This window comes from Apis cerana, linkage group LG16 (genome assembly GCF_029169275.1).
Source record: "Apis cerana isolate GH-2021 linkage group LG16, AcerK_1.0, whole genome shotgun sequence".
Lineage (NCBI taxonomy): Eukaryota > Metazoa > Arthropoda > Insecta > Hymenoptera > Apidae > Apis > Apis cerana.
This window is the reverse complement of record NC_083867.1, coordinates 4,708,611-4,728,434: the sequence shown is the minus strand read 5'-3', so window position 1 is coordinate 4,728,434 and position 19,824 is coordinate 4,708,611. Positions and strand designations below refer to the sequence as shown.

The following is a 19,824-nucleotide window of genomic DNA, read 5'->3' as shown; positions in this document are numbered from 1 at the left end:
CCATTGTTCCTTTTTTTTTGAAACGATTTTGTTTAACCTCCAAAAAAAAAAAAAAAAGAAAAAACGAAAAGCTCTGACGAAAGTAAAGGAGAGGAAAAAGCATGTATATTATAATGGAGTATCTCTGGATTTTATACAATTTCGATCTAAAAATTGATAAAAGAAAAATGGATGAAAAACTCGAAACATTGGAAACTTTGGGAATCGAGAGTTTTCGAGAGGATTTCGAAGATAAACGAGGACGATGCCCGATTAATTGGCCGATAAACAACGCAACAGAGATTCTTTGATCTTGGTAATTGCGAAATAATTAGGAGCTGGCATGCCTCGACCGACTACTAATTCGAGGGTTTGCGCGATAGATTTGAGCGACGTTTGATTTCGAAATGGAATCTCGCCTACCCGAATTCATAGACTGTCATCGATATTTTAAAAATTACAAATTTCAAAAAGAATATCAGACATTTTTTAACTAACTTGAAAATTCTTGAAAGATTTAGCAAATTTAAAGAAAAAAAAATACTCACAAACTAAAAAAATAAAGTCTCTTGCGTATGTTATCGAAAGAGAGGGAAGATTTTATTAAACTTCGATAACAGTAATAACAATCGCGTGTTGACAAGAAGTTAATCGTTAATTTTACTTCTTGATTGGTTTTCTTAAAAATTGAAGTCTCTGATGTAACGATTATGTTATCGAAAGTTAAAAATTTATCAAAAATCCTTGAAATTCCTTGTTAAATTTAAAAAGCAATCGTTAATTTTCCTTAATTCTCTCTCTTTTTCTTTTCTTTTTCTTAAACGAGAGAAGGGGAAGATACGTTTGAGCGGACAATTTTTTCCCCAACAAAGATCCGAGCCGGTCGAGGAAAGGCACGTGGTACATCGGCTCGAAGAGTGGTGGATTCGAGGCGGGGAGTAGTTAAATCGCAACCCGAATACGTCTTCGAAGTTGATGAATAGAGGGTTCGAGCGCCATGTATCATGGACAAAAGCTAAAAACACGCCGGAACTTTCCGCTTTGTAATTTTAACGGAAACTTTCCCATCCTCGGCTTCAACGAAGGCTATTCCTTGTAAATCGTGCGTTCTAATACGCGTGCAATCTCTTCGTGTTCAACGCGACAATAAAACTAATCGATCGACCTTTCTTAATTTTTCTCCGACATATTCCGAATCCTTGTAAAGTTACACGAAAATTTTTCACGCGTGAGGATATTTTTAAAAATTGTTATATCGCGACGGAGGACTTCCGCGAAGGATACTTCTTCGTTTTCTTATTCCATAAATTTGGAAATATACTTTTGAAATACGTGCCAATATCTTTGTTGGAAAAGTTTTCCTCTTTTGGCAATTATTTTGGCGGCAACCAACGTTAAGTTGATAAAAAGAATCGAATTGAAAAGAAAAGAGAAAAAACAGGATACAAATATTCCTCACTGGCCTATAAAGTTTTATCAAAATCGATGCACAACACTTCCATACGCTCTCTTTGTGAGAGACCCAAGCTTTGGGCAACTCCTTTATTTTCGATGCCATCGGGAGCGCTGAAACGAATTCGATTCACCGATCTATATCCACCGTACAAAGCGTGGTAACTTGGTAGAAGAAAAAAAAAATAAATAAAAATAAAAAATAAACAAAAATTGATCATAGATGCGTGAAAAATTGTGAACACGTCATTATTAGTTTTTCTGTCGTATCCACTTTCATAAAAATACATAAAAAAACGTAATTAGTTACGAAAATGTTATACAATTGTTATAACTCATAATTTTATCAGTGATAAGTAATTTGTTTCTCAGTGTTAATCGCAAACAGAACGAGCGAAACAAAGTTGTAATTAGAAATCATTCTATCGAGGAATATTCAATTTCTGAATATTCTAGGCCAATAACTTTCGATTGTTCCTGATGGAAATTTGTTTGAAAATGGCGGAGGGCAGGCTGGAATTATCGAAAACCATCCGATGATGTATCTAGGGAAGCTAGATTCTAATAGGTTGCAACCTTTGGTGCGATAGAAAATTCAATCGATCACTGTCAACGCTGTGTTACTGGATAACACGTTTACAATTATTCTCCTCGGTAGAAATATCTGGGATGTTCTGCAATGCACACCGTTAAGCGTCGATCTATCCGGGAGAATTCTAAAATTATTCGAAATCTGGATGGAGAACGGACGAAATTAGAATTAATCGAGAAGTTGCTGATCACTCGTCATCTCCGATGGAGAAGAATTTTTGTTTCTAAAATTGCATTTTCCAAATGCGTATAATTTATTCGAAGATTCGAGATATCTGACTCGATATAGCTATCAATGATTATTAATAGAATTATTGCGAATACAGAAATTATTAATTTTTCGAAAAGACGACTTTTGATTTCCATTTGGAAAAGTTTCCAAGATTAATTCTTGGATTAATGAAATTAATAAGTTAAACTTCTTCGAGATTAAAGAATTGAAATTATGCATAAAAATACAACGATTAAATTATTCCTTTAATGTAATGTGAACGTTTAATTATTTATTCGTAGAATTTTTCATCGAGAGAGGACAGCTCTAAAAATTATATATCTCTAAAAATTACGTCAAAAAACTTGGCAAACGTCACGAGGATTATTTACTGCGATCCGCTTGACGAAAATATTGCTAATTTCCACTACCCGCATTGCACGAAACGAGTCGAAATATTTATTATTCATAATTTTTTTTTTTTATTTCATCGTCGGTCATATGTCGCTGGCCACGGTTATACCCGCAAAAAAATTTATTCCACGCCGCTTCCCGATCAATTTTCTTGTTTTGTGCGCGCGATGAGTGTACGCCACTTCTTCGGATTAATTTTTCGAATATAAATTTAATAACCATTTAATAAAATCGAATAGAAATTACAAAATTTTACGAAGGAACTCTCTTCGAAAGGAATTCTGAACTCTAGTCGAACCGTATCTGAATTAATTTCTCAAAAATTGATGACTAAATAATATTGTTCCTCGAAACTTTACAATAATTTCAATACTTTTTTTTTTACAAATTATAGAGCAGCATGCAAAAAAAAAATACTGTAGAGTTTATAAAGTATAACTTAAAACCACTAACTGTTACCACAAACTCACTGTATCTTCGAGAAATTAAATTTTCCTCGCCTTGCATCGCAAATTGTTCAAATATTCCACAAACTCGAGAAATATTACCAGAATACGGAGAAGACGAAAACGAAGCGAGGCACGCCTAACGAGTTAATCTTATCTAAATGGCGGCGATTAAAACAAGAAAAATGGCCGCCGAGCATCGTTCACGAACATATAACCAATTTAACATCAAACTTCCACCGTGAAGAGATCGAATTGAAAGGTTTAATAAACCGTCACGAGCGGATTGCTAGAAGGTTAAAAAGAATAGAATCAAAAGATGGAAAAGGGAAATTTTCCCCGCAGGTGTTGTATCTCTTTTTTCATAGAGGAAAAAGAGATAAGAGAGAGCAATTTAAAGGTGCCTTTAATGGACGCTGGTTTAAAGAACAGAGAAACGGGAGAACAGAGTAAGATCTGGCTAGTAAACGAAACTGTTTCGAGATTTACGACTCGAAATGAATTATAATGCTTAACGACGTTCCTACGAGACTTATTAAGAAAAACTGAGCATCCCTCCCTCTCTCTCTCTCTCTTTTTTCTTCTAGAACGCGCGCTTATTATCAAGAGACAACGAACGTAGAAAGAAAAACTGAGGTCACAAGTTTTTTCTATATATATATATATATGCATGTATGTATGTATATTTCTAAATGTCTCCTTACATTGCTTACGAATCCGTGACTCGAATGGAGAAAAGATCCTTTAACGAGCTAGAGTCAAGGCTAATTACAGTAGCAGTAGCCCGATTAAAATATACTAACGACGATTCAACTACTCTGGATGAAAAAGACACGGTTATTTATCGTGGAAACAAACGAGCAGTATTGCATTGGAAAAAGAGGAGCGAGGAATTTCTGTGTCACCGGCTAAGTGAGCTCGATAATTGAAAAGTTAGAAGTGGAATAAGTGACACGCGTGTTTCCTTTCCTCCGTTAATCTTGGCGTTTTTATATCGCTTTTCAACTCGTGAATTTTAATATAAATCGATCGTTTCGTTAGGTAAATCGCAAGATTTTAAAAAATGGAAGAAAAGCAACAAATTATAAATTAAGAAAAAATTTGTAGAGAGAAATAAATCCATTTGGAAAAATGAAATTTGAAAAAATTGTACTATAATTATATAGTTTAAAAGATTTTAGAAACAAAGATAAGATTAAAACTTATTTATTAAATTTATTAAATTATAAGTAAACTCCAATTATTCTAATAAATAAGCCTCGATCAAATTATATTACTCCCACAAAAAAAAAATCAAAGCACAATCATTTTTCTCAACGATTCTGACAATGTTATCGCGAATATCCTATAACCAAATTATCCTATAATTGAACAAAGAAAAAACGAAAAAGGGGAGAAATAAAGGAAATAGAATTATAGGAACGAAAGAAAAAAAAAAAATAGGAAGAGAAGAAACTCACCGGCACGGATGGCACGTATCCACTCGGTGCGGTCCTGCTCGCGGGCTGCCAGAAGGTAGAGCGTGTATTCCTGCCCGGCCTCCCGATATCCCACCTGGAACGGCAGCCCAGGTGGTATACCACCCCCGCCTCCGCCTGTTCCTGCCTCGCTGCCTGCCACGTCGCTGCCGACGCCGCCGACGCCGCCGGCGTTACTCCCGAGGCTCGCCGTTTCAACCACGTGGACGCTCTCGACCGCGATTCTACCTCGCTCCTTGCGCCGCTACGGACAGAGAGAGAGAACAACAACGTAACAACATCTCTCCTCGTTATCGTTCAGGAACAAAGGAGAGGGAGGGGGGAGAGAGAAAAAACAGGGAAAGAAAGAAAAAACGCGAACGAAGAGTGAAGACGCTCGCGGCAGGAAACACACCGATGATCCTGTTTAAGTAAACGTTTATTTTTTTCCTTCTTATTCTTTAAGACTTTTCTTCGAGCAAGAGTGTTTGATTTTTGATTTTTTTCCTTTTTTGATGCTTTGAAATTTGGTGGAATAGGCGTGTTTCTTGCTTTTTCAATTTCGAAGAAATGAAGAATGGATAGATATTAGCGTAATCATGAAACGAAACTTTTTTTTAAAGTACGTTTATTAAAAACTTTTAGTAGACGAATTATTAACGAGAAAGAATAATAGATTTTTTTTTAGATGAATTATAGTTTGAAAGAAATAATAGGATTATTCGTAACGAAATTGGGATTATTTGTAAAAAAAAAATTGATCGAACGACATTTTTGCTTTTCAAATGATTTTGAGTTTTCCAATATTGTATATTTCAATATTTTTCATTTCGATAATTAACATTAAATATACGTTGACGTTCGATATATTATATATATATATATTATATATGTCAATTTCAAATTAAATTCTATAGTGGTGCGGTAAGGAAAACTGTCTGTTTACATTGTTGAGAATAGATAGATAGTGCGCGGTTTGGAAAATGGAGCATACAATATTAGGTTATGAGGATAATGGAAGTTCTATTGCATTTTTGATTTCTAAGAGTGGAAAGGCGTACCTGTTGATGCAATTTTTATGATAAAATGTTGATTCGTTTTGAAAGTTTTGAAAGTTTTACGATGATTTATAAAGTAGTACGACGTATGGTTTGGAGAATGTTTTTATTTTGTATCGTCGCGACAAAAGTCGAAGTGTGACTGAGAGACGCTCGAGCGGATTAACCCCACTTTGTTCGTCCTAAGTAAATTACGATTGAGGTCGCGTATTGAATTCAGTCGTTAGTTGGCTTTTCCTTCTGTCGCACGTAAGAAATTAAGGAGAATATATATATATTATAGTTACACTATTATGTATAATTATTTTTTTTCTTAGCAAGAAAATGTTTTTTATTTATTGATATATACTATTGGCCAATTTTTTTTAATTTTATTATTAATTTGAAATTAGTATTACGAATATCGATAATAATTTAATTTAATTTTTTAAGTTTATGTTGAAAAAAGTTTTTAAGATAACAAAATTCTAATTTAATTAATATATATTTATATTATCTATTTTTATTGTGTCTTTTAAATATTGAATCTTATTATATATTATAAAATATATAGTAAGTGATTATATTGGACTATAAAAGTACAAAAATATCTAAAACAAGCTACATATTATAATTCTTAAATTGTGAATCAAGTCTTTAATTTAATTTCAAATTTCCATTTATATTCGTACAAATTTTAATTTGTATTTTTTGTAAAATTGATTATAAATTTTAATTTCTTTAATAAATTTTTTTTCGATCATTCATATAATTTTACATTAAAAATTACACAATACTTAATGTAATATTTATATGCAACTATATATATATATATATATATATATTTACATTTTTACTTTAACGCGACAGTCAATTTGCGTTCCACCTATCAGGAATCGTTTCACAATGTCATTCTACATTTACTTCCTTTTTTCCCATTTTTTTTTTCCCGATATAAACGAAACTGACAGCTATTCCCCATATGCTGTCCATTTTATCAGGACAGGAGATCTTGATTGCGGGATTCTATCTCCTGGTAACGTAGAAACCTATTTGGGTAACGAGACTATAAATACTACTTACAAACTCCAATAACAGTTTTGGTTAATATTTAGAATAAAGTTTTTCCATTGCATTTAAACGATTTCTAGTTTATGATAGATTCGATAGTATCGAAATAAAGATGGCGATAACTTTTATCTCGATAATGTATAATAGTGAAAGATAAAGAAAAAAGTACTTTGTGAAATTGATAAATTAAGATTTAATTCGAATTCCAAATGATGTAGCTATGAGCTTCTATTTTTCCTAATTTAAATAAAAATATTTTGACAGATTAATATTAAATTATCATATCAAATTTGAAATAAACAAAATTTAGATAACAAATTATTCTAATTAATTTATAATTCTATCTTTTCTATATTCTAATTCTATATTCTAATTAATATATAATATATAATTATAATTATAATTTATAATCTATAATTTATAATATAGTTACTATATTTCTAGTAAAATTTGAATAATAGTAACTTTAATATATCCTTATTATAGTTATTATATTACACTCACATTATTTCTTCATATTTTATTTATATCAAATAACTACGCACCATAAAAGATTAAGATGATAATTTCTCAAGAAGATTGAATCAGTTTCATCATAAATCGTAATCCGATATGTCGGACATTAGCCGAAAATAAAGATTCGAAAAAAAAAAAGGAATCGCGATTTCGAAGAAATAGAACAATTCTCTTCAAGGTTCCATCAATCTCGTTATCGAGACTGTCTTATCTTCCTCCCTATTCCAATTCGAATTTCTTTCCGCTGCGAGCGATGAAATCGCAGAACTCGTACAACTTCACCACTCTTTCATTTCACGTCCTATCTATTAATTCTCCTTTGTCCCTTCTAAAGTAAGTGCTTTTCTTCGTTCGCCATCCTTTTTCTCATTCCTCCTATTCTCTCCTCGAATACTTTGACCTTTTTGCATCTCTTATTTTATTTATATACACACGTTCCAATTTTCCTTGTTATTCATTGGAAATAACTTATCACTAACATGTTGAGTTTTTTTTAAGATCTTTGAAGTTATTTGGGTGATGATCAAGTGATTCGGAATATAATCTATCAATATTTATAACCACATTGTATAATATTATATCAAAAGTAAGAAGAAATATCGTTCCATTTAACAATATTTTTTGTTTGAGGACGAAAGTTGTTATTGAACAGTTACTCTTAAAATCCACTTGGAAAAAATATTACCGATAGTAATTTTTGAAAGTTTTCATAGACCCGATATAGACCTCGTCGACGTGTAAAAGTCTTGCAAAGTTTGTGACATCTGGTTCAATCCTAGTGCGAACTTGAAAAGATATAAATCTGTCGAATTTTCTAATATTAAAGTTGAATTTCGAATTCTTCGAAATTTTATGAACCAGGTAACACAAATTCAACTTTATGGATGCAATCTCTCTTGAGACTAAGTATTACATCTTTAGTAGAAGTGGAACTGTCAATGTCGAATCCCAAGAGTCTTGGCCACGATCACGTCTGATTTTTAAATTTCGAGATCGCAGGATTTTTAACAATCTAATCCTTCTATATATTACTTCTATCATAAATAGTACAAATCTGAGTCTCAATTTTAATTACAACTTTTTCAAATTTTTTTTTATCAATAATTTTAAAAATAAAATTTATTTCAACAATATAGCTTAACACGATAAAAAAATTATTTATTTTAATAATACCAGATTGTTGCAAATTAAAAAATTAATCGTCAATTGACAATAATTAAAGACAAAATTAAAAGATATGAAAGAATCTTATTCTTCACTTAACCTAACCTAAATTAACCTCTCTAATTTACTTGATTTAGTCTAATCTGATATTTTAATAAAAAAAGTATAAAAAAAGTAAAAGTATATCAATATATAATATACCAAATGCAATTCAAAATTTTTTCAATCTTTACATTAAAATATTTTGTTAAAGATAAAAGTGTTTCACACTCACGAGTTGTGTATGTCGAAAATTATCCTATATAAAAAAATCTCCTGTGATCATACCCAATAAATTAAGCCAAAAATTTGTTCTCCTATCGGTTAATCAAGCCATTTAATCTGGCAATTAAAAATGCAACAAAGTACACCACGATATTATATCACTTAAACGTGTCACCATAGTTAGCCATGCTCGAATTCGCACAAAGATCGTAAATCACTAGACTCAGTTGGCAAAAAGATAGGTTTTTACATACAGATGGCGTTTTTATCACGCCAAGTTGGGAAGAAATAACGAAGCTCTCGCTTCGAAACAACGGTGAAGGGATAACTCGTGTAAAAATCGACGCGATCCTGTTTTAATCTCGACTCGCGTTTCATGGAACATTAAATCGTGGTTAAAAACAAGTCGTGGTTTCTTGATCGAAAAACTTTGATAACACTTCCGGCGCTGGAACAATTTTTGCCCGCGCCTTATACTTTTCGAAAGGTTATTTTCTTTTTCTTTTCTCTCTTTTTTTTTTTTTCTTACCAGAGAAAATACCGAGTCGAGCGAAGAGTATCTTCGTGTTGTTTAATAAAGTTTAAAATATTACGTATTTTTAAAGTTTGAATCATTATTGAAGAGAGATGAAATTTTTATTTTTTTAATGAAAATTGTTTTGTAAGTATGGGGAATAAAATTACTAATAAAATTAATAAAATTATAGGAGGGAAATTTTTAAATGGAAAATTTATAAATTTTATAAAATAGAAATCGTTTTTTTTTTTTAGTGCAAGCATTGAAAATATCGTGATTCTGTTCTTGGTATTGGAATTATTGAGAAAAATAAATGTTTAAATTTCGGAAATATACCGAGATTGATACGATATTTCAATTAGTGGACGAAATCGATGAATCACGTGGTTGTTATCATGTTTATTTTATATCTCGCCAATAAACGACCTATTCTCTGCATCTGCAGTAATTTCAATCCAAAATCAGTTACAGTTATGTTGGGTGAAATTGAAAATTTCATAAATGATCGACAGCAAAAGGACGTAATGTACGTACGATGTACACCACCGACCAAAATTTTCCAATCTGGTCTATATATACACAGAATTTGAAGAATATGAAGAAAGTTATTCTGAAAGAATTCTGCGAATCTGCAAATCTATACGTCTATGATCCGTAAATTTGCAATTCTGTATTTCCAAAAGAGCTAGAATTTTCACAATTTTCGAACGAATACGTGTCGAATACAATTTATTCGAATTTCGAAAATTTCCACGCGAATATTCATCAAAATTAGCAGAGAATAAACGAATCGAAATTCTAAATCGAACATCGTTTGTCAATCAAACTGAGCAGTATGGAGTGCATCGAGTGCGTCCATCGACCCCAAGTGCTCGAACAAATGCGCAACGAATTCGATGGCACGCGAGGATCTCTGATGTCAATTGGATTTTCAATATTATTTGAGATTCTAAAATTCGAAATTTATATTTTAAATAGAAATTCGAATCAACGCTTCAAGGGAAACGCTTTGAAAAATTCAGGATCTCTAAAAAATCCAACGAGTGAAGTAGTAACAATAATAATATTCCAAAATTGAAATTTTTCTTCAGATCCAAAAATTCACTCATCGTCTTCACAATAACTTTCAAAGTATTATATACAATTTTCTTCAGATCCAAAAGTAGTATAATATTGAAAAAATTCTTTTACTATTATTTTACTTTCTACTTTTCTCTCGTATAACAAAAATAATAATATCCTTATTGCAGCGCCCTTATTAATTTCCCATACAAAACAGAGAGAAGAATAATCCAGAATAATCGATGGTTTTTTTTTGAAAATTCAGCGAGACAAATTTCCTCCCTCCATGCAAGAATATTGGTTGCATGCGCACACCACCTAAGGTTTTATGCAATAAAGGAACGCCTTCGATGGATAGCATCCAGTAAATGATGGTAGCGAATTCGAATTTTCTTCTAATAATTTTCTCAACAGGTTATTCGAGATAAAATAATTCTCTCTTAAATCATCGTTCAATACTAACTCATTTTGGTGAATTTTTCACCTTCTTTGATTTGCCGTTCCTCATCCCTCGATGCCGTTACGTGGATTATTAGGAATGGAAAACAGATGATTGAAAATTTCAGATATTTTCGAATGCACGAATTCAATACAAATTGGATTTGAAATTTCATTAATTTTTACATTATTCGGTGCTGATACAGAGCGAAGAATAATTCTTGAAGCCTTCAAGATAAAATGATAAAATCTGAAATAAAAAAGAGGAAACAATCGTGAAAAACTGCTGATGGAAAGTTAAAGGTTAAATTATCAGAGAATTTTTTTTATATATAATTAAATATTAGTAAAGCAAATTAAACTCATCACTCGGATTATTCACTTTCTCTTCCAGCTGAACCCAACAATCGTTTCGAGAAACATTAAACATCAAACACAAATTTTTCCCCTTCGTCTAACGAAACGAATCTGTTTTCAAAATCTTTTCCCAATCTAATCCTGACGTACTCCCTTTAACTCCGCGTCTGCAATGCACACTAGTCAAAAAAGAAAAAAAGGAATAATTCTCGAAGAATTATTTTTCAAGGGGAAAAGGAAGGAAGAAAAAATAAACTAATAATCCGACAAACACCTATTTTCCACCCAACTCGTCACGTAATAGTTTCCAGTGTTCACGCAAAAAGTCCATACCCTAATAAACTTCAATAAAGCACACCGAAAACAGACCACCCCTTTGGTTACTGCGGTCGGAAGTGTGACCGTGTCCAGGAAGTGGACGGCCACGTGAAGAAAAGCTGCATCCCAGTTGGAAAATTTCATTCAGCCTGGCGTGGCTTTTCTCGGCCACCAATGCTTTATTAGATGCCACTCCAACGACGATGCACCTCTTCTGGCAAGGCAATGATATTATTTCTGATCCTGGCTTCCTTCAATGGTGATTGTTGATAGATGGAAAATGATGATCATCAATATTTAATAATATTTTTGAAGAGATCCAATGGATTCTAGATTTCTTTTTCTTTTTTTGAACAATTTCTATAAGAAAAGGAAGGATAAAATAATTTGAACGAATTAATAATGATGGGAGATTCTAGGTATTATATTTTAATATTTGACATTGGATGTAATTTGAAGTGTAATTTGAATTCTACCTCGTCAGATAATAATTTTGGATTGGAAAATTAATTTTCAATGATGGAAATACTTCGTTCAACTATAGGAATATTTCCTTGAATTCTTTATTTGTTTGTATCGATAATAAAAAAAATATAACGCGATGGAAAGATATTTGACGTCTCGAAGAAGATTCGATAAGGAAAGGATTCTTTTTTTTTTTTATCGATTAAATTTTCGTTTCGTTTCGTTTCAAACACACGTTCTAGAATGTACAACAGCAGCTTGTTAAATTTACGAAACGTTGCGAAATTAATTATAACTACATTGTAATTAATTCACTTTGTTAACAGTTCCTCTAATACATTTTTTTTATCCCTCGTACTCGTTTCACGAATCCCGCCACACTGAATTCAAATTAAATTCGATAAAATATTTTTAATATTTTTAATATTTCAAATTGAATTATTAAGGAAAAAATAATTCTTCTTTAATAAGAAGGGAGCGCGAGAAACTTCAATTTTAGCATTTTAGCAATTTTTCATACAAGCAAAAAACAATAAAAATTATATAAGCTTCGAATTAGAAAAACGTAGAATTTTCTCTCGCGTTTAATCAGATTGGGCGAATCTTTTTTTCGCGCGAATTACGAATTTTATGAACGCAATTATAAGAAATAGGATTAAAATCAAAATTCGTTTTATACCTCATACCGTATACTTTGCAATTTGAATATTCATTTAAATAACGAATCGAAAAACTTTGAATTTTGTTTTCATCGACTCGTTTCACTTTCTAAAAAAAAAAAAATTCAACAACTGGATTACAAACTTAAACTTTTTTTTTTTCTCAAGGATTAACAAATCGAGGGAAAAACCTATTCACATCTTACCTCCAACGTTGCACAAGGGTAAATCTCCAAGAGTATTCGAGTGTAAAATCACACAAGCAGAAGAATCGGCGAAAACTTCTCCCACGTGGAGAGAAGTCCGACACCTCGTACTCGAGACTCCTCTCTATCCTCCTTAAAACGGAAGACGACTTCTACTCTTCGACTCTTCTATTCTTCCTCCTTCTCCTCCTCCCGCGAGTCGAACGTAGGAGGATTAATTAGAAAAACTCGCGACGGATCGATTCCTTCGGATCGGCCTCAATCTTGAATATCCTTCCCCAGAAAAGCACACTTCTCCAATTCCGTAGCGGATCGTCGATCGATAATCGATTCTTCCCAAATAATATTTCCCCCTTGTCTCCAACAGATCTATCCCAATTCAAGATTATCTTCTCCTTATAATAACAAAAAGAACAATAATATCTTCCTTTCTTCTCTTCCACCTTATTAATTATCCTTTCCAACCGAATCGCGGCCCTCTAACTTGTTACTCTAAAACCAACGACCAAACATAACCTCTCCCCTCATGTCGTCGATCCACCTACTTGGCGTAAAAAGTAAAATGCCTCGTTCGAATTCCTTCTCCCCGCGTGTACGGGAGAGAGAGAGAGAACGCTCGCCGGAGAAATAAGATCGATTGTACGCGGGATTGGACGCGAGAAGAGTGAAGAGGCGGAGGGAGAGAGCAATCCCGATGACGGCCACCGACTGAGCCGCGGAGCGCAGCATCAGGAAACTCGCGGGCGGAAGAAAGGACGAAGGGAAGGTGGCGGCGTTACGAGGCGCCTGCGCCGCCAATTTTACACATGGTCTTCTCGGCCACGTTATATCCTACTCCCTCTCCTCCCCGCTAAGTAAGCAGCGCCCCTCTTCCTTCTACACAGGGGAGGGAGGTAGCAGGTAACGGGCTGCGTGGAGCTACGCAGGCTACTCGTTAACCGTGACCGAGTAGAGAGAGAGAGAGGAGGATAGTTCGATTTAAGCGATGGGGTTGGATGTTGTGGGTGTTTTGAGCGAGGAGAATTAGATTTTATTAGGGAACGTTGTTTGGGAATGGGAGAGAAGGAAGAATGGGTTGAAAGAAGGGAGAATGAGAGGGAGATTTTTGAGAAAATGGATAGATGGAAGCGAGAAAAGGTGATTTGAATATCGTTGGGAATTTGTGAAATGGAGAAAAAGAGAATTTAAAGTAAGAGAGTTTAAAAATAAATAAATTAATGTAAGATTGGATTTTCAGATGTGTTGAAGCTTAAATGAAGATGAGAGTAAAGATACTTAAATATTCGAGGGATGGAATAAAAATAGGAAGAGAGGACAGTGAAAAAAGATTTCCATCCTCGTTGTTCCCATGTTCGCTCTACATTTGCAAAAAAAAAAAAAATATCCAATTTAATTAAATTAATAACGTTATGAAATGAACAATCTCATTTAATTGCCTTCTATTTGCAGCTCACCCCTACGAAAGATAAATATTTAAAGAAAAAAATATCGAACGAATAAATAAAGAAAATAAATAATAATGGAACATAGTATAAGAAGAAAGGAGTTGGTGTGATCCTCTGATTGCAGTAGTTGGAAAAGGTTGCTTTTGCCAGTTATATCTGTAAATGGTCAGGCCACTGCAATCGAATAGGTCGAGTGTCCAGTGGCCGATTGCGCTGATCTTTCGGTTTGTAATTTATTGCAGGGAATTGGAAACGGTTTCGTGGATGTTTGCATCCTATCAGCTCTCTGGATTACGTAAGCTTGCTTATGCGAATGCTTCGAGCCTCGAACAACCCAATGTATGTTTGAATTCGGGTTCAACGAGAAAACTAGAAAATCGAAACGTTGAGTTTAATTGTGGTATCGTCATTGATTAAGACACATTTTGACACGTAAAGTAATTTTCGACGAATTAATGCTCATTTGTGAAAAAATACTTTTTCTACGGTGTTAAGTAATATTTCAAAGTAAAATTTGTGAGAATTATTTTTTTTTTTTTGAACATCGTCGTTGAAAATGAAAGTCCAACGAATGAAGAAAAATATTATTCATCGTTAAGGATATATTTGAGAATAAAACTTGCAAGAATTATTCTCCACAGTTATTTTTTGTTATATCGATATTTGATAGTGAAAATTATTCCAGAGAATTCTATTTTTAAATATATTTTTAACTTGAGGATTTCTTTTTTGAACAACATCCAAACTAACAAACAAGTTTCTTTCAACAAGATATACGTTTATTCCCTTTCGCAATTAAGAATTACCTTTGTTAATTAACCAATCGACCATTGAAAAGAAGAAAGAGGGGGGCAATGAAAAATTAATACATCAGTTTTTTTCTATCCCACGCTACTTTATTTACATCGTATCGAGATGAATAAAAAGGAATATATGAAAATATATGGTTTGATACGAATAAAAAAAGAAAAAAAGGGATTCGCTTCCGTGAATATTTTCAAAAAATCGTTCTACATTTCCGTCACGATGGGACGAAAAAAGGCATCGAAGGTAATTAAGAGAAGAAACAAGGAATAATAGGCGGTTTTTTTTATCGGCAAGGCAGAGATAATATGATGAGTCTAGCGCTATCGCTAGTGGTGCTTGTCAAGCGCAAGGTAACGTGTATGGAGCAATTGGCCCTGATTCGAGACGAATTAACAAGCTCAGCGTTTTCCCTCCCTTCATTTTCATACGCGTTCCTTTTCAAAAATCCTTCCTATTTCCAAAATATATTAATAAAACGTTGGTGCATCAGCCAGCCAGATTTTCCACAATCGAACGAACGTATCGATAATCGTCCGATTGGAAACAATAATATTGAAATGGAAGTCGCTTTTCGGTGATTTTCAATCATTATCAATTCTCGCGTGAATTGTAATCCCGGCCCAACCGATGATGTTCCCCGATGGTTAATTATCGATTTCGATGGCCTCTTAGTGCGCCTCCACGCACCCCACCCGAGAACTTCAAATTCTGCCGAATTGTTGCAAATAAACGAAACGAAAAGATAAAGGAATTGCTGATGATTGATTCGTTTCATTGCGCGTTTAATCCCACTTTTCCACGCGCTACATTACAACTTATCGCGCGATTTCTCCACTAGAAACAACTCGAGAGTCCCGTAGAAATTCCTTTTTCTATTTTTAATATTTAAAGTTTTCTAAAAATCGTCTAGAAATAATTAAGAATCCCTAATAAATCATAATAATCAATTCTATTTTTCAATGCGCTATTTCGTATTACTTATCGCGCGATTTCCATTAGAAACAACTCTAGAGTCCCCTAGAAATTCCCTTTTCTATTTTTAATATTTAAAGTTTTCTAAAAATCGTCTAGAAATAATTTAGAATCCCTGACAAATCGTAATAATCAATTAATTCTACTTTTCGATGCGCTATTTCGTATTACTTATCGCGCGATTTCCACTAGAAACAACTCGAGAGTCCCCTAGAAATTCCCTTTTTTATTTTTAATATTTAAAGTTTTCTAAAAATCGTCTAGAAATAATTTAGAATCCCTGATAAATCGTAATAATCAATTAATTCTACTTTTCGATGCGCTATTTCGTATTACTTATCGCGCGATTTCCACTAGAAACAACTCTAGAGTCCCCTAGAAATTCCTTTTTCTATTTTTAATATTTAAAGTTTTCTAAAAATCGTCTAAAAATAATTTAGAATCCTTGATAAATCGTGTAAATAAATAATCAATTTGAGAAATCGAATGAAAAACTGTGCGAAAGGAAAGAATTATTAAATTCCAAGGAATAAAATTACTGGAAACGAATGGCGGGAAGAATTGTAGAAAGATCAAGTCAAAAGAGAATCAGAAGAGAAAAACACATGGAAGAAAAACATTGAAGAGGGGATCCTTCATTCCTAATGCTAAAATCAAAATATTAAGATTGCTAGGTTTTTCCCTTTAGAATGCCATCCAATCTAAGTCACATTCAGCTTTTTTTCACCGGTTTAAAGACACCTTTGCCACCTCGCCCCACAAAGCCATCGTCGAGACTATCGTTTTCAACGAGCGTTAAACACCGAACTCGCTCCATTCCCGTTTTTGAATCGTCGTTGAACGAGGAAATTCTATGGAGGATCCATTCGTGTATCTGGTCGATCTCTAGGCAATTATCGAATCAGGAATCGTGTCGTCGAATACGTTTTTTCGATGGCAATTACATAGATTCGTACGAGTTTTATTTTATTTTTTTTTTCTCCGGAGGAAAGTTTGAGGAAAGAAACGTGATTTCAAGACAATCAAGAGAACTAGGCCAAAAAAAGAGATCGCAAACAGGATTAGGTGAATCGAATTGAAAGGCAAATTATTTAAATCTGGAGAATCGATCTGTCAAATCATTGAATCTAGTTTGCTCGATGAAAATACTTGATGTAAATTGTGAATTCGAATTGTATAAAAATTCTATATAATATATTCTATTCTCAAAATTATTGATACATCAATATCTTATGTTAATACAACAATAGTTCCCTTCCTCTGATTTTCCATCATCGCACAAATAAGATTTTGAAAGGCTGCATCGAAAATGTCGAATTAATCAACTGCTAATTTAATTTATCTTCTTTCTTCAAATATTTATTTCCCATTTATAATGCAATCGATATAATAAATTTCCTGTTCGCAAGAATACACAAGGATACAACGAGAAATATCGAAAGATCAATTATATTAAACTTTTCCTTCGAACCTTTTTTCTTTGATCCAATTTCACCCACTTTGATTTATCTAACTACACAACTTACAGAGAGAAATTTTTTATCCTTGTAGCCAGCTTCGATTATCGGTTTATTTACAAAAAGGAACCTTTTTCTTGAACCACTAATGGAACCAACTTTTTTTTTTCAGATCCGTATAATAAGGGAGCAATCGGGTAATGGGAGGAGAGGGCGGTAATGGAAAGAAAAATAAAAACGGGGAGTGGATAAAATGTGACGGGCTAGAGAAATTGCAAAAAAAGATAGAACACTCACCTCTCCATCGCCGTCGTAGTAGACGAGATAGCGCCTCGTCAAAACGAACCAACGTTGTTTGTAATTGACAGGAGTGAAACGTTTCTTGTTCTGAGAACGTTTCACCATGAACCCCTGTCTCACCACATCCCCGCTTTTTGGCTCCACCTTCCCATCTTTCCCCGCCATACCAGATGGAGGGCCACCCTGAAAAACAAGGTTTCGATTATTATTATCAGATGACAGAAAAAAAGGAATAGAAAAATAATTATTACAGATGGTTTCGTGAAAATCGAGTAAATATAATTTATCGACGTTGGAAAATAATTAAAGGATGGACAGAAGAAGATTTTTTATCCTAAATTGAACCTTTAATATTAGATCCCAAAAGTTTGAAACTTTAATCTTAGAATTTTTAACCCTAGAAGATTTTTAATTTGTAGAAAATATTGCACAATAGTATGCGAATAGTTCTTTAGAATTTGAAAGGAGTTTAATTAATTAATTGACGATTAAGGAATCGAAGTGTGATTATGGATGATGAAGTAATGAAGATTTATCGTAAAGGCATTTACTTCGTTCGATAGAAACGGTAAATTCTTCATTTCTATCAAACAAGCTGCAGCACTTCGCAGAAACTCAAAGTTTCTATCCGTTAACTTAGACGAAGACCAATTAAGCGAGTTCCGCAATGAACTTTCAATTATCTCGATAGTTCGAATTTCAGACAAGCAGTCTGGATACTTTTCGGATAAGTATCGATTAATTTTTTGTTCCTAAAAATTTAAACGAACGTAATTTAAATAATTTAAGACAGACATATTTATGATTAAAAAGTAAAATAAATTTAAAATATGGAAACACAACGCGAAGAAAAATTTTAAAATCCTGTGAGCCAAATATAGATAAAAGTTTTACGGGATTCTAGACCTCCATTAAAGCCAGCATGACTCGACCACGAAGAATTTCCATTCAAAATAGAGAGTCAGAGAATCAGGCTAAAATCTTCGACCACATTCTCGCGAGACGAACTTAGGCTTCTCGTTGTAACAAAATTTAAGAACCAGACAATTTTTCTCCATTTCAATCTATAAAATGAATAAAATATATTTTTTTTTATTTTTCTTTAAGATAATTTTTTTTTTACTTTTTTTTTAATTTACAATAATGAAACGAAATTATTAAATTTATTCGTGTAATTTGATATCATTGAACAAAAAGTTTTATCTTTGTATCATACCTTCGTTTCAAATATTTTTTCAAAACGTATCCATTTACAAATAAAAATCGATGGAAGATGTATTTGTATCGTGCTTATATCGATAATCACAAATGATTTCTTTTGGACATGTGCAGAGAAAACAGAAAATGTGTTTAAAGTAAAACAGAGATGCAGCCTAAATAAATAGCGTAAACAGTGGCTAAATACATACCACTGTTCGAAGCGAGAACGCATGTAACACACGCATTCGTCGATCGCGCACGCGCACGCGCAGAAAGTTGGATTCGCGCGTATTTGCATGTGCGTGTCAGTTCCGGTCGAACACCTCTGGAAGGATTAAATTTTTTTTGCTACATTTTATATCACTATTATATTATATTACAAGATAATTAATATTATATTACCTATCAACATAATCAATAACAAATTATTTATTATTAATCAGTTAACAAATTGCAATAAGTTCTTTTAGATTGAATTTTTTATAAAACGATTTAAAATTGGTTTGACGTTAACCAATTGGAATAATGGAATAACATAAAATTTTAATTAAAACATGATTAATATGATTTTTACATTATATTTCTTAATGTTTTTAATATAAATATTTTATGCTGTTTTCCAAATTTCATATTAATTTGTGATAGAAAAAAAAAAAAAAAAAGAGTATAATTTTTTTAAAACAGATTGTAATGACAATGTAAAAACTGGTTACAATGATTCGACAAAGCACTTACTAACATGAATACACGACACCAAGTACTCGAGCACTCAACTGCCCAGTAAATATCTACTTCCACTGAATTTCTTTTGTAACTCATGTCTCTGAAATTTTAAAGGGCCGCCTAAACCGCGACGTCTTTTGAATTTCCGCCCGTCCCATACTTTCCGTTTACTTCTTGGAAATGGGAGAGAAAAGAAAGATACGATACATTGAACAAAACTAAAAACAAATTTATTAAAGTTTGAGAGAAATTCGATTGAAAAAAATTCATTTTTATATATTTAAATAATGACATTG

General features: G+C 32.8%; 1 protein-coding gene and 1 long non-coding RNA gene across 5 annotated transcripts in view; both read right to left on the bottom strand.

Moving 5' to 3' along the window:
• LOC108000293 (tyrosine-protein kinase Btk) overlaps positions 1 to 19,824 on the bottom strand; it is a 152,409-nt gene that overhangs the window by 131,228 nt on the left and 1,357 nt on the right. Inside the window, exons 2-4 of one of the 4 annotated variants that reach the window (XM_028668003.2) lie at positions 19,015 to 19,130; positions 17,603 to 17,788; positions 4,554 to 4,815 (exon numbers count right to left, since the gene is read on the bottom strand). In XM_028668003.2, coding sequence (XP_028523804.1) covers positions 4,554 to 4,815; positions 17,603 to 17,788; positions 19,015 to 19,050 — 484 coding nt within the window. In that variant the 5' untranslated portion in view covers positions 19,051 to 19,130. Of the gene's footprint in view, positions 1 to 4,553; positions 4,816 to 5,611; positions 5,752 to 12,624; positions 13,337 to 17,602; positions 17,789 to 19,014; positions 19,131 to 19,824 lie in introns of those variants that run through there. The other 3 variants (XM_017060530.3, XM_062086562.1, XM_062086563.1) reach the window with 3 other exon arrangements.
• Positions 6,224 to 12,609, bottom strand: LOC133667505 (uncharacterized). The gene is made up of 3 exons (XR_009833184.1): positions 11,310 to 12,609; positions 8,666 to 10,869; positions 6,224 to 8,147 (listed from the first exon to the last, which is right to left on the bottom strand). It is a non-coding gene; the product is annotated as an uncharacterized LOC133667505 (long non-coding RNA).